The 15,671-nt window shown below is 41.6% G+C and overlaps 1 protein-coding gene across 4 annotated transcripts in view; it reads left to right on the top strand.

Moving 5' to 3' along the window:
* MICU1 (mitochondrial calcium uptake 1) overlaps positions 1-15,671 on the top strand; it is a 114,401-nt gene that overhangs the window by 8,273 nt on the left and 90,457 nt on the right. For all 4 annotated transcript variants that reach the window (XM_075423188.1, XM_075423189.1, XM_075423186.1 and 1 more), the window contains exon 3: positions 5,000-5,161. In XM_075423188.1, coding sequence (XP_075279303.1) covers positions 5,001-5,161 — 161 coding nt within the window. In that variant the 5' untranslated portion in view covers position 5,000. The remainder of the gene's footprint in view (positions 1-4,999; positions 5,162-15,671) is intronic.

Here is a 15,671-nt window from a genome sequence, read left to right as displayed (position 1 = left end):
TTTTCATCACTGCAATTTTTCCTTCCCCTCTTCCTAATAATCCTCTTGAGAAGATGGAGACAGGATAGCTGGGAGCTGAGACCCGTGCTCTTCTGCTGCTGACTCACTGCTTCAGGGCACGCAAAGCTTTCTGGAGCCGATGTCGCTGACTTGAGTGAGCAGAAGTGAGGTATAACTGACAGTCGGGCTGAAATGGAATTAGGTGAGGATTTTTCCTACGGCAGCTGCTGGGTCAGGATGTCTTGGTGTGTTCTGGCAACATCAAACTTTGCTTTTTAATAAATATTTGGCTCCAGAAAGCTCTTTCAGTTCTTAGTGACACAGTTTCTGCCAGTCCCTGCAGAGGTCTTTATGCCTAAGCAATGCCTCATAAATGCAAAGTTGTTTTTTTTTTTTTTTTTTTTTAAGATCTTACTACCTAAAAATATTTTTCATTTATGCCGAGTTTCAGCATCTGTGCAGGGACAGGAACGACTCTCACACATTGATGCAATGCACAGTCAGGTCACTTTATTGCTCTGCTTGTGTGGTTATAGACATTTTCCATATCTGTACACGCGATCACACTTACTCGGATAGGCTACAGACATAAATCACGCGCTGTTCACGCACACCATATTCCCTTATGATTGGTAACTATGCACTAGTGCTAATAGCAACAGACCACCTCCACGTCCTTGAACACGTCTTGTTTTTGCTAACCCACATCATGTGCACCATCAGAACTTTCTCAGTTGTTATTCTTAGCTGCCCTTTCCAGCGGCCTGTTCAGCTGTGCTAACTGTTTTGCTTAAGCGGCCTAGTCATGCTAACTCTCAAGCTACATCGACCCCAACGCATTTAAATTTACAATTGACATTCTTCACTAATGTGCAAGCTTACTATCTCCTAGTAAAATGGTTTAAATAAAAAGTGCCTGTGAACCCTTCTCTGATTAAAAATTAAACACTCATCAGCTTATTCAGTTACTGTTCTCCCCCTTGCGTGCTTGTGCCACTGAGGCCAGCCTCAGCATCAAAAAGCTGCTTTAAGTGCATTTCGTCTTAAAAGCTGAGGCTGTTCTGGATTGCCAAAAAGGAGTACAAGAAGTTGCGTGCTGGGGGGTACCCAAGTGCAAAGAAGTCCCTTTTGCCTGGGCTGGGCTACTTAGTGCTTTCAGTCTTGAAACCATCAGCTAATTGGGGTGCTGGAAAAACAGGAGAAAGTAGTTATGTTCTTTTTCTTTCAGTATCTGAAAAAGGATGCAAGAGAGATGGGTTCTGCCAGTTCTTATGTGCATGGAAAAATCCAGGGCTGGACTACTGATGCTCTGGATGTGGCAGGGGGGAGAAGTAGAGAACCTGTCTGAATTTCCTTGCAAAACAGGTTAGAGGGCAGAGGGTTGTTGTTTGGGGAAATAAAATATCTGCATCAAGCCAGAATGCACATAGCTGTTGGAATAATTTTGCATTTTTTCTTTGAAAGCAATCTGAATGTCCTCAGTTTGAATGATGCCCATCATGTCTCGAATCGGAAGCGGTACTTTCCTAATGGGTTTGTGGGTTTCCTGGATGTTACAGACGCTAACACGTTTAATGCTAAATTACAAATACACAAGGCTTTGTGATGTTCAACCTTGCAAACTGCATGTACCCACAGAGCAGGGCTGTGAGAGCTGCTGCAGGAGCTGGGGCAGAATCACGGCTCGAACGACGGAGCTGGGGTACAAAAGCGTGTTGCTGAAGTGGGCAGCGAGAGCCAGGTAGCAGGATGGGCTGTCAGATCTGTTTTGGCGGAGATTTGGGGTGAGGTGGATTTTTTGTTGGGTATTTTAGTTTTTTGAATGTTTGGGCTCTGAGGCCTGGGTTTTGGTGAAGCAGCTCATATTTAATGGTGGAGCAGACAGTCAACAAAACTCTTGGTTTTTAGTCTTCAAGTCTGTTGGTTTACTCTTGCACTTAAAAAATTGTACCCATGTATTGTGGCATAAATAAAAGCAAATAAGTCATTCTTTTCTGGAAAAAAGCTATTTTTTTTGTCCAAGGGTATTAATTCAACCTCTGAAAGAAACCGTAGAGCTGTTCTGAGCAAGGACTTGAGACTGGCTTATCTCTTAGAAACAAAAATATGATCTACAAATTCCTTGTATCAGTAGTGCTAGAACATCATGATAACTTTTATGTTTGAACCTTGTTTTCAGTATTTTGGAGTTCAGTTATTTTTCTGTGAGCTACTTTGTATCCTGTTTAAAAACAGAATAGAAAATAATTTATTGCATTAAATCATACAAGAATTGAGGTCATTTCTTATTGTAAGCTGTAATCACATTAGTTCTTGGGAGTTTTATACTTCATCTCTGTTTTATTCCTTATCCTACTGCAGATCATGGTGTTAAGCTTTTCATTGCTGCAGTTAGAGCAAGATGCTTATTTTTAATATCTATAGAAGTGGGCACCAGCTTTCTTGGGTGATCTTGACTTAAATGCCTGGAGCTTTTAACAAAACATACCAAATATTGTGGTGCTTTTGATTAAAAAAAACCAAAAACACCACCAAAAAACAAACAAAAACAACAAAAAACGACCCCAAGCAAAACTATGAGAGATTGTAATATTGCAGATGGAAAGCAATTCCCTTTTTTTTTTTTTTTTTTTTTTTTTTATTCTGAGATAAGGATACTCTTTATTTTAGGGTTATTATGGTAACGGTGTGCTTTCATCTTTTTTGGACAATTGCTACCAAGTGAGCACTGTCTGGGTGAATGTCCCAGCACCATCAGGGATGGAGATTACTTGGGCAAAGTGGATAATTTAGTGTTTTTTAGGGCTCAGACAGAGCAAACATTTATGCAATACTGAAGCCAACAGTCTGAAATGTTGTAAAAAATCTCTTCAGGCTCAAAAGTAGGCACTGTGGGGCTTGATTTTCATTTTGACTGATTAAATGATACTGGCAACACTTCCCTTATCCATTACATCTTATGTATATAAAGCTGTAATTAGAATGGGGAAACCAAGTAAGGGCAATATTAGCTTCTTGGTGAAAATAACACTTGCAGTTTTTTCGCTGGATATGTAGTAAATTCATCCCTGGGGATGAAACAGGAAGATCAGGTTTGTGTGGGATGGAAATAATTTAAAATTTGAAATAAAAGCTGTTTTTCATAAAATCTTCTATTGTTCAGAGTTGGAGAAGACTGGAGAACAAGCTCAGTTGACTGGCTGTATTCCATTAAAACTTTAATTTTCAGCCTATTTATTTTTAAAGGAATAAACAAAATGGTAATGCCAACTGCAAACGTGATTTTTGATACGTGCATAGATGAATATAAAATGGGTGCTATTCAGATGCGCTAGCTGTGAGCAGCAGAGTTTGTGGTATTTGCCTGTAAACCAGGGTGGCAAGGGATAGACACCCTGTTTCTTTGTTCATCAAGAGCAGTATTGCCACCTCTGTCCCAGCCTGCCGTCACCTGCTGGTGCTCCATCCCATCTGCTTTGTCCCAGGACCATGCAAAAGCCTTAGATCTGACACGAAAAATCACCGATAAGGGATTTGCTGATGATTTTTCATTATCTATGCTTTCCTTCCCCTCGCCACGTATTTCTTGACTCTGCTGTGAACTCCTCAGATGCATCTCCACCACCTCTTGCCTTAAAAGATATTGAACTCTGGCACTCAAAATTGTCTGCTGAGTATCTTCTGTATGTCTTCCCTCCCTAGGTTCACATCACCCATTGACGTTATGAAATCCTGAGCTGTGTGTTGCTTTCATCAGTGGAAAAAGGCAGTAATATATTCAGCTCTTTGCAGCTGAAATGGGTAACATACCATACATGCAAGATGCGTTTGTGCAAAATGGTCTTAAGGTTCTCATTGTTGGAATTTAATGGTTTAGCAGAACAGTGTGGTGACATCTTGCGTTGCAAAAGCAAATAGAAACCAGTAGATGTGACTTATTTTTTTTTTATTCTGTGGTTATTCGTTGGCTGGGAATATTTGAATAGAACAGCAAGAATGGGGAACAAAAGGAAAAAATTAAGCCACTGCTACCCTGCTTTCCACTTCCAGTGTTTTTGCTGGCCTTGGGAATTCTTTTACCATTCTGTTCTCAATTTAATTTTTTTCAAGGCTGACCCCGTGATCAGAAAATTGAATCTGCATCAGTTAGAAATAAAACCTTTATTTCACTAGACAATGCAGCACCTTTTCAAAGGCAACATTTACTCTTCACCTTCAATCTTGTGAGCTAGCAAAAATTGCTTTGTGTCCTGTAGTTTGTTGTGTGTGATGCGGTGACATTTTTGCGGTTCAAATTTCTCTGTTGTAATAATGTTTAGATTTGTAGCTCTGGTTTCCCATTTGTCTCTGTACCATTGTGTGCGTAATGGGGTATGGATTGGATTTTATGAGTTTTGACACTTTGAAACTTGCCTTATACCTAAAGGTGAATGCAAATGTTTTGCTCCAGACTAGCTAAAAAAGTGGTTTAAGAACAGTAGGATTTTCTTAGGGAAATTTAAAATGACTGGTTTGGCTTTTGTTTGGTAGGTTTGTTTGCTGTTTGGTTTCATTTGCCTTTTAAAATCCAGCTCTGTCTTTCCCTCTGGCCAAACGGCTCTTAGTTGCTGTAGTTGCTTGTAAGATACACCTGCATCTTCCATGCCTTGGCACTTGAGCAGGAGAGTGCAATTATTTCCTCTTAATGAAGTGCCCTGGGCAAAGGCTGAACAGAAATTTGAAAAACGCTCTAAGAGCAGCTGAGTAAGTAAGTAGTTGGGATGTGACAGCAAAGTGTGTCAGCCAGGTGTATGCCAATACATAATACTCACAATTTGCTGTTTATTAGACAGGTTACACACCTATTTCAGAATAGCTAATAAACACCTGTGACAGTTATTTTCTGTAACTTTTCCTGTTTTAGAAAAAATGCAATCAAATCTCTTGTTGAGGGTCAGCACGAGAGTCCACAACTGGAAATTGTTTGTTACTTTACTAATGTGCTGTTCTTATTTGACAGGATGTTTCGTCTGCGATTCCTTCCTGTTGCAGCAGGGCTGTCTGCTGTTTCACGGCGTTACCATGGGACAGCACATCATCCCAGGACCAGGCGTAGGCTCGTGGTGGCAGCTTTCATAGGGACGACTGCAGCGACAGCAAGTGCCAGATTCCTTTGGCAGAGGTAATATATATTTTCTGTTTGGTGGGGTTTTTTTTGTTTTGTTTTGTTTTTTATTTTTTGCCTGAGACCTCAAGCTGCATTAGTCCTGGAGTAAGTACCTGCAGATGGGTTTAATATCTGTGGGAGACTTTGTAAAGCGTTATTGCTTGTCCTGCTTCTGCTGCATGGAAGGAATGTCTGTTGGTGACTCCCTGTGGAGCTGCTTTGCTGCTGTGAGTAGTCTGAGATGCTAAAAAGCTCAGGGCTGAAGAGTTTTCCTTTGTAGCCATCCTCACAGGGGCTGTTTGCCCTTGGCGGGGTTTGCTGCCCAGCTTCCCTCTGCATGTTGGTGCTACATGGGTCTGTGGTGTTGTGTGAAGAGAAATTGGTTGACTCAACCAAGCTGGGTGACAGCATCATGCTTTCAGCTTCTGGGAGGGCTGCTAGGGGCAGCACGCTTGGCCAGGGATGCTACGCTGGCTTTCTTTGTGTTCTGCTGACTGCCTCATATATAAAACGTAGTGGGGAGCAGAAGGGAATGGTCCATCTTTTGAGGATAAGGTAGCTGCATGCAGGACTTAACGTGGTTTTTAAGGGCCACAATCTGAGCACACCTACTCATGGGCCATGAGGCTCAAAGCTTGTTTCCATAACTGTGGGGAGAAAGGGGATATTTGTGCTTGCCTGAGGTGACCCTCACTGAACCCTGTGGCTGTGCCATATTTGAAATAAATCAAGGACTACCTTATCTTCCTTCAAAACATGGGAGCAGTGTGACACCAGCAGTGTCACTCAAGCTTGTGGCTGCAATTAGTCTGAAAATAAAGTCTTTGCTGAAAACCTGTCATATTTTCATTCCAGTATTTAGCAGATTTATTGCTGGCTCTCTGCTCGCCTGTGTTGTGGCTAGAAGGCTCTAGATTTCATGCTACACGAGGAAGTTGATGTTAATTGTTCTGGCTGTTCATAGAGCTGTCAAACCTTGATATCTGCTAAAAGGAGTTGCTCAGACTGAGGAAGAACACCGTGATCCAGCACAATGTCTGGTGCTGCATTTTGCTAATAATCTGTACTTACGTAGTGCCTCTTTATCCACAGGACCTGAACACCTCTGCGGGGATGGCCAGGATAACACCCCTTTTCAGGCAGGGAAGTGAGCAGGGTTTTATGCACTTAAAACATCCTCAGTGTGATCATAAAGTAGGTAGGACATAATGTCCTGCATAAAGCTGTCCCAAAGATACTGAGTTAATATCTCCCTCCTGCAGCAGGTTCACCCCTGCTTTTAAAAACAGCCAAGTTGTCCGTGGTTAGCTTTGCCTTTTATCAGGCGGAAGGTGCTTCCTGCAGCAAAGAACCGCTAATAGTATGTGGAGTGCTAGGTCGGGGGTGGTTTCAGGGAGTGATTTTTGGCTCCTGGAGTACTTGGCTGTTCCCTGGAGGCCCCTGGACACTGTGGCCAGGCTTGACCTTGCTCAGCTGAGAGCGCTGATAGAAATCAGATAAAGGAGAGGGACAGCCTTTTGCAGTAGTGTGGTCTGTGATCTCCCCAGTCCTCATCAGTCTGGAGAGATTGGCTTGCTGTGATGTTTGGGTTTTTTATTTCCTTGCTCTTTCTCCTTTGTCTATTTAGTGCTTTACAAATTCATAAAAGAATTGTACAGATTTAAGTATTCCTTTCTCATATGAGCCAAGAAATAAATCCATGATGTCTGTAACTGTAAAATAAAAGTACATCCAGGCTAGCGGTGTTACTTTAATTACTTGGCATATAGCTGTTGAATACGAGGAGGAATAAAACTGGTGTGTTTGGTGTAGAAAATACTGCGTACTGACACCTGTAGGAGTTTTAAGCAGACTCTCAAATAGGCATTTTAACATTGTGTTTAAATAAATGAGGGATGAGGAACTGCAAATTTCCTTTGTCTTTCACAATATGTAAATTGGGTGATTAGTAGGGTCTAAGAATAAGTTTAGGTGAATACAAAACGTTGATAATTGCATCCTGTGTTATTCAAGTAGTTACATCCTGAGTTATTACAGTAAGTGTAATGAATTAGTTATAAAAGGTAAGTATGTAATACAGGTAGCCAGGGCACAGGGATTGAATAAGCTGTGTCACTCAAAATATAATTTATAGACTACAGGGAGAAATGCCTGTGTGCATATGAGTGTTTACACTTAGTAGTAAGTGATTTTGATTTATTAAATGTTGCAGTGGTATTAAGGGGGAAGCAGATTAGTGAGGTCCTTTGCATAACCAGTTCTGTTGGTGCAGTTAACCTGTCGTGGGGATGACCTGTGATACTTGTTTACACTCGGTTAGTGAAGCAACCATGCTTTTGTTGTGATACGGAACTCTCCTGTGCTGTGCAGTTAGTCTCTGAGGGGTCCAGCAGGTCCTGAGTGTGGCACTCAGCATCGCAAAGACTTACGGTCCCTTTGATGGCAGATGACTAGTGATGAATGTGTGCCTGCTCATGTTCTGCTCAGCCTGGGGTGGTCTGTTAATGAAGCTGAGGCACTTCACTGCGCTTTGGGTAGGGAATGCAGTAAGGAATGCTCTCCTGCAGTCTATCAGTGAAGTTTTCTTTAAAGATTAGGGATGTCGCCCACTTTTTTTTTTCCTCATAATTATTTTTCTTAACAGTTAAGGCAGTAAAGATGTAATAGGCTGAATCAAGAAGCAGTTGAAAATCTTATGCTTCTTGGGCTAGGTAAATAGATGATGCAGTGTTAGAGGAAGGGCAGTTATAAAAAGAAAAGAATATATGACTTGTATTTCTTCTTGTCATCTGCATAAAGCCTTATGTGAATGTCCCAGCTCTTCTCTACTGCTGTGTGGGAAGCAGCACTGCATCTCTCGTCAGTACTTCAAAAAATCTCGAACTTTCTGTTTCAAAACAGATTTCTCATACTTCTGGTGGTGGTGAACTTTGCTAAAAGCGATTAATATGGTGGTGCCTGTATGTGAACTTACCCTGTCCAACACTTAGCACGAAGAAAGACAGGACTTCTCAGGTGGTTTCTGACTGTCATGTGCAGCCTGAAACCAGTGTTTTTTGTATCGATTCTGTAGGGTATGCTTTGAGCACCATCAGAAGCCAGTGCTGGGGTAAGGAATCCCCTACAGAGGTAGAGGATAAGTCGAGGATTGGAAAGATGTATGTAAAAAACCCCAGCGGTTGTATGACACAAGACAGGAAAGACTTATTTTGTGTCTTCCTAAGATGGGAGGTGGGTTGGTGGGATCTGTACGTTTGATCTGCATCTGTGTGTAGCCTTCTGGATAGCTGTCTGTGGCAGGCAAGTGTTGGTCTCGTTGCCTTTACTGTCCTACAGGAGCTCCTGCTGCCTGCTTTTGGTGGAATATCTCTTATCTAAATAATTATACGACCGGAGTAGCTAATACTGCTCTGTTCTGCTATGATGAAGAATACTTCAGCAATCCAAATAACTGAGCTTAGAAGACTAATGAATATTACCCTTTCCAAGCAATAACTTAAACTCTGAGGATTTCCAGCTGGCAACAGAAGCAATTAAGTATCTGGGCATTGGTATAATGAACTGAATTAATTGAAATAAATCTTTGCACAGTCATTGGCTAATCTAAATGAGGCATTAATATATGAGAAGTACTGAACCTCACACTTTGCAGCAAGCTTAATGTTAAAAAATATTCTGTTACTGATACTTGTGCAAAACTTGTGTTCTGTGTTTGTATTTTCAAATACTCCTTTGGAGTGCAATTAAGTGGCCACAGACACATTATTTATGTCATAAACCTTCCTGGCTGGGTCTGTGGGCAGCGAGTGTCTGAAAGCATGTAAATTGGCATTTCAGTGCTGAAGATGGTCACTTGGTCAACCTAGTATTGAATGAAATAAGGGAGCAGACGTACCTGTGGGGAGCACAGAAGGACCTCTGTAAGCAGAGTCTTACCAGGGCTGCTCTTGATTGACTGGAAGTATTTAGTTATGCTTAACTTCTTATCTTTCCACAAATATATTAGCGGTAAGAATAAGGGCAAGACATCTGTGTTGCTCTGGAAGTTGCTTAACAAGAAGATCCTTTGCTACCAGCGTGTTTGTGTCTGACGCAGTACCCAGTCTTATTTTGCTGCATCCCCTTGGCCTTATTCTGTGCTCTCTGCCCTTTGCCCCATCCTGTGCGTAAGTTGAAGCAGTTAAGCTTGGCATACCTGTCTCCCAGCACTGGTGGCATATTCTCAGTCTGTTACAAGGTCTTCTTTTCCAGGCTTCGCTCCTCATCAGCAAGCTGAGCTGTTCAGGTGCTGGCTGCCACTTTGCAGTTTTCATTCTGTCTTTACCATTTCTTCCTCTCTTCCTCCACTCTTCTCCTTCGGCCATGCTGTGTCAAGAGCCCAGTTGCTTTACTGGAAGATCCGCTGTAGGCAAGACCATTCATCTTCCTTGCTGTGCTGACCTTCACTGCTTTTTGTGTTTGGCTTTTCTCCATCGGTGCTTCTGGAATTAATTTTGAAGTGTAGATCAGCCCTTGGTTAACTGTTTAAGAACATGTTGCTTTTTTGCATCAGTATCTTAGGGACTTTAAAGTAATTTTCTTAGAATACTATTTTTTAGTGGCAGAATTGCTGGAAATATCTTATGCCAGCTGAAACTGAGATTTTAAAAGTCTTTGTTCTAGTAAAACAAAGAAAACCACATGAATTATAGTCAAGAGGGGAGAAACCCAATTTATAGCTATAGCTGTGTCATGTACTACTTAACCTGATGTAGGAGGGAAAAGACAAAAAAATGTAGGTATTATCCATGCTAGGTTATTTTTATTTTGAGACTCTGCTCCATTTTTTTAATTCTTTGTGAGAGGTGACAGATTTAAGGGACTATCCTTGGGATTGCTGTGCTGAGGGTTTCCTCCTAAGGCTGGAAGACATGTTGATCTATAAGTGATGTCTTGAAAGAGCACTGTGTCCTTTCAGGTGGCTTTTTGGCTTCAGATTATTTTTACACATGAACCATCAGGGGAAGGAAAGAATCTGATGCTGGGGAATGAGCCAAAGTCAAAACTGGAGCCAGTTAGGAAATCTGAACTGCCCTGGGGGGCAGTGACCTCAGCTGACCTACAGAGCTTAAAGCACAGGTATTGCCCTAAGCCTGCGGAGCCCTGGATCAGTGCATGTTCATAATATCTTATTTAAATGTTGCATAGCAAATCAGAGCTGGGGTTTGTGCAGAGAAGCCAGGTGGAAATGCAAGGAATTGCTTCCCGAATTGTCTTGGTTTGCTGCAACTTTATGGGGACTACACTTTGAATTCTCTGTCTCTTAACAGGCTAAGTGTTGTTTGATCCCTGGGTCCTTAATGCTGCTGGAAATAGCACTTTTTAATCTTATTTTTAAAAAATATGGGTGCCCTCTGGTGGTCAGGTTCACGCCTGCTGCCTCTCCTTTGCACTGAGTAACTAAAAATACCTGCTCACCTTGTCTGCACGCCCAAGAGTGTGTTGGCCGTCCTCCAGTAACTATATGGCAAGCAGCATCTCTCCAAGAAGTCATGTCATTTGGGAGTGGAGTAGGGGGAATAATTTCCTGGCTCAATAGAGGAAGCACAGAAATTGTAGATGTCACTTAGTTTTGATTAGTTCCTGATCTGGGAGTAAAGTGCCAATGCAGTCATTGAGTGTCACCCTTTTAGAGTCTAGTCTTGTCACAGCTGTCACTTTCTTATGTTGTTCAGTGTCCCCCACCACCTGATGGCCCAGCTGTCTTCTAGGCTGTGCTAAAGGTTGGGTCTGTGGGGAGGAAGCAAGGGAGAAAACTGAGAATGGGCATAATGTTCATTAATTAAGGCTTTAAAACAGAAGTTAGCCTGACCTTGGGGTTTTTACCACTTTTTACTGTGGCAAACTTCAGCTGTCTCCCACAGTTCGCTGTTGCTGGGACTTGCTAGTGGAAGTTATACACTCTTTTTTTTTTGGTGTCTAGACCATGTATGGGATCATGTGTTGTTGCTGCTCATTGGGCCATCTGGAGAGAACAAAAGGCTTGTGATGTTGAGGAGACTTCTTTTAATGTGACGAAAGCCATCTGTTTTCAGTCTGCCAAAAGGTTTGAGGGATTGCGTGAGATACTGGCTGGGAAGAGAATAATGCCGTTAAATACCCCAGAGCTTGTTAGAACTGAACAGTTTTTAATTGGTATATATACCAATGTATTGTAAATATAGGCAAAGTGGGGAGCTGCTCCCTCCTCGACTTGCAGCTGAATTTGTTGGGACTTTTGTCCCAAGAGCAGGAGTCCCAATTCTCAGAAACATGCAGCTGTGGGAACGCATCCCAGGCTGGAGAGCAAAAAGCGGTGCCAGGAATGAGCTTCTCTGATCCTCCAGCTGTGAACAGCAGTGTAGCCTTAAAGCTGTGATGTGTTAGCCCTGTCTCTGACTGACCTCCCGTGATCTTTCCCTGCTGTCTGCTTTTAGCGAAAGACCAGGTTTTGTGGGAATGAAGAAATCTGCAGGGATCTTGTTTCCCACACAAGGAATCTTGTAGCTCATACTTTTTCCCAGAAGTCAACTAAAGGTTTCACACTCCGTTGGGTACCCAAAGCAATAAGATATTCCCTGCATTTAAACAACTCCATCTTGCACATTCCAGCTGTGAGAGTCAGGGGTCAGATGCTTGGAGCACTCTTCCTTTCCTCTTCCCCACTGACCTGCTTGAGTTTGATAACTGTAAATGTAACAAATGTAACATGTAGGGGATGTTATCACTTCAGGTGGTCAGAAACAAGTCTTGGTTCTTTGTGAATATTGGGACTTGTTGCAAGACAAGGGACTCCTGAATAATCCCTTTAGGCGCCTGGGCCTTGGGAGAACAGGTATGCAAACTACAGAGATAAGGAGGCTGCAGGATAATCTGAAGACCCCCGCCGAGAGACGCCAAACAAACATGTGCGATGGACATTACCATATATTAATGAATTCTTGGAAAAGCCATTACTATGATAAACATTTCTTGGAAATGTAATTAATATGTATGTTAACATAGCATAAATACCTAGTAACTGTGTCTCTTCGGTGCACATGTTTGGAGGAGAGATCCCCCGTGTGCCCGGCGCCGTAATAAAGAATACCTGCTTAATAGTCTGCCGACTATTGAGTCTTCAATTCTGGCTTTTCACGGCATCAAGTTCCTCTCTGTTTCTAGAGAATGATTTTATGTAACTTTAGTCCTGTGGCAGCACCACTTATCGTAGCTTTACATTTGCTCTCTTGTATTCTTGTGTCCCCAGTGGAAATGAAGATGGATGGAGTGGCACGGTCAAGTAGACAAACGCTGCTTGTTGGGAGCCTATAAAACTCTCTGGTGTGGAAACACCTGCTTTGCTCTATGCATGTGAATAGGCTCAGCCGTTTCTTATTGCCTTGCAGGACTGAGCCTGTAATTTGCACAACAAAACTAGATGCTGCAGTGATTAATGTTGTAGCACATCTTCACTTAATGGCTTGTTGCATTATTGCGGATAGTCTGGGAAAGGAAACAGATGCTGATGAGAATTCATGTTCCTTCCCTGCCAGGGAACTGGGTGCTGGGGCTGCTCTCTCAAAGTTCTTCATAATGCTTAGTTATAGATACAGGGTAGTTAAACTAGGTGGAAAATAGTGTGTTTGGATTAATGAACTAGTGTTCACATTTTACATTAGTCAAGAGACCTGATTTGTCTGTCCTTACAGAGAAGCTAAATATTTTCAAGAAACTTGCAGAAAATAAATATTGAAAGTCACAATTCACATCAGTTTTTCTTTAGTTGATATTTGGTGGGTGTAACATCACATATACACACTTGATGTGTATAGCACACCTGGCAAGTGAATAGTGCTTCAGTGCAAATGAGCTCCTTGATTTTTGAAGGTGCAAGCAGATGTAATACAGACAGCTTCCCGGAATTACTGCTTGCCTTGGCTAAGCTCTGCTTGAGCTGGAGCTTATCTCCCTCCACTTCAGTGGGAGGAGCCCACTCAGTCTTGATTTTTGAGAAGCCATTGGGGGAAGAGGATCTGTACATCAGGGAAATTGTTAATTATCTGCACTGTGAACAAGGCTCAGTGTTATTCTCAGCCTCAGTGTATGCTAGTGCCTACTTTCAGCGATTTCTTAGTGTCGTTATTAGGTTACAGAGCTTTCCAGCTTGTTCCTCTACCAGGAACACAGGCTATGATCAATTTACTCCTGTATCTAAGCGTGGGAGGAGTAAGCTCTGACTCTGAATAACTTACCTTACTAAATATTTAATTTGTGGCTTTTGATTGGGTGGGATTTAGAGAAAAAAAGATGCTAATAAGCTGGCGCCTGAGCACAGTAGCCTAGAGGGGTGCATCATTGCCAAATAGGAGCATTATTTAATATTTAGACTTGATTTGAGATTCCTGTACTTGTACGTACAAGGTTTGCGTTTGTCCTTAAGACTGTGATGATTCACTGGGAGTTATGATCAACGGATGATCCACTAAAACATGAAGTGGCTTTCACAGGCATTAACGTCTAGTATAGATGAAACTAGTCATGAGAACACATCTGTGTTCATTGTGCCTAGATATTCCCCTCACTCTTTGGCTGTCTTGATGTGTATTGTGTGCTTGCTTGTGCTCAGCTTACCGAGCAAGTGAGACCATAATTTCTAGGGCTCTCTGAATCTTAACTGATAGATGGCAGGAGACCCAGGGACTTTATCCTCTAGCTCCTTAATAGAAGAGGTGGCACAGGGCTGGGAATTTACATTTGTCAGGTCTTGGGAGAAGCTCAGCAACTCGTTGATGATCAAATGCTCATATTTTGAAGCATGTTATTAACCATTTTTTTATCCTTTGAATGTTTTATGATGATTTTTATGTTGCTTTGGCTTATTAGTCACGATATTATTTAGTGGCAAGTGGAATAATGCAGTGTGAGAATTTGCATTTATTAAGTGAATGCTATTGCGATTATCAACAACACTGGTAATCTCATCAAGAAATGACATCTATTTAACATAAGACTTATTTTCCATAAGCCCTTGTTAACTGTCATGAAATTCTTCTTTACCCTCCTTTAATTAGAAAGCCTAGATCATCTTGTGTCCTCCATCCAATGTCAGTTTTTGTCTGAAGAACAGGTCTGTGATAACACCTATTGCCCTGCTTTACTGTTTTTAAACATTAATAGCAATGAGTTAAGCCTTACTGAATATCAACAGCAGTTGGGCAGAGAGTCTTAGCCAACTCTTATTAAAACTAAATCTAAGACTTCTGCAGAAAGCTTTATGAAGACCTGGGTAGAAAATACTTCTCTGTAGTGTTGCTGTGTCATATAGACCTTTGCTACCATTCAAGTGGAGATACTGTGCTCTCCCTTGAGAAGATCAGGATATATATATAAAGCATTGTAAACAGAGTTAAATGTTGGAAATACATAGTTCTGTCACTTCCAATAACATGGTAAACAATAATCTCAATTTATTACACACTCCTTATTGTTTTTGATAACTTGGGCAATAAAAGATCATGTTCTCTTGGTCATTGCTTCCTCCTTGGGTGCTTCTGTGTCCCTTACCAATTTTCTACGGTATCTAGCTTTCAATTTATATAGAGTACACTTAACTTTCTCTTCCCATCTTTTTCTGTTTCCTTATTTATACAGGGCTTGCTTTCTTCTGAACTAATGTTGTGAGTTATTTCACTTGTATTTTTTAGCAATTATGGCATTGTCACAAAGGAGTGGTTAGGTCACTTAAAGAATCACGGTCAAAGGTATTTGTAAGAAATTATTTTACGAAGGGTTTATAAAATGTGATTTTACAAAGTTTCTTGGCAAAGTTTTCTCTGTTACTTATCAAATGAATGGAATACAAAATCGAGGTGAGATTGAGATAAAATGACTTATACAGACATTGAAAGAAAGATGTAAGGGGTAAGGGAAAGCCTCCCGTTGAGTCACAAGGTTCAGAATGGACCCCCTTGCTTTCTAAACTCTTTCTCAGAGAGGAGCCTAAATGCGGCTGGATCCAGGCTTAGCCTCAGATCACAACAGTTTATGTCTAGCAGCAATTCAAGGTATGCTCACAGTTAGAGAGAGAAAATCACAGAAATTTAGCAGCAATTGGTTAACTTAGCATTTACAGAGTGATTAAATCATAATAGGATATTATGATTTGAGTCGATTCACACACGCACAGAGACAATATACATGGATAAAGGTACCTGTTAAAATTCCCCTCGAGTTCAGTGATATACTCACTTCAAATGATTTTCTCAAAGGCTGAAGGTCGAGCCTCAAGGGTGAGGGGTCCCTGTAGTTCAGCCCAGGTAACCTCGAATTTCAGAGTTCGAGGCTCTCTGAGAGGCATCCCACTCAGAGGGAGATGCTGGGTGCAACCTGCTGCGGTCCAGGAATGGTCAAAGGGCCTCACTTGGTACTGCTGTTTGTAGGATCTCAAGATGATTGACTTTGGTCAGTAAATTGAGCCATCAATTACTGGCCACTATTCAAGTTGGTAATTACTGGAATTCTCAAA

The sequence above is a fragment of the Opisthocomus hoazin genome, chromosome 6 (assembly GCF_030867145.1).
Source record: "Opisthocomus hoazin isolate bOpiHoa1 chromosome 6, bOpiHoa1.hap1, whole genome shotgun sequence".
NCBI lineage: Eukaryota > Metazoa > Chordata > Aves > Opisthocomiformes > Opisthocomidae > Opisthocomus > Opisthocomus hoazin.
This window is presented reverse-complemented; position numbering and strand designations above follow the sequence as displayed.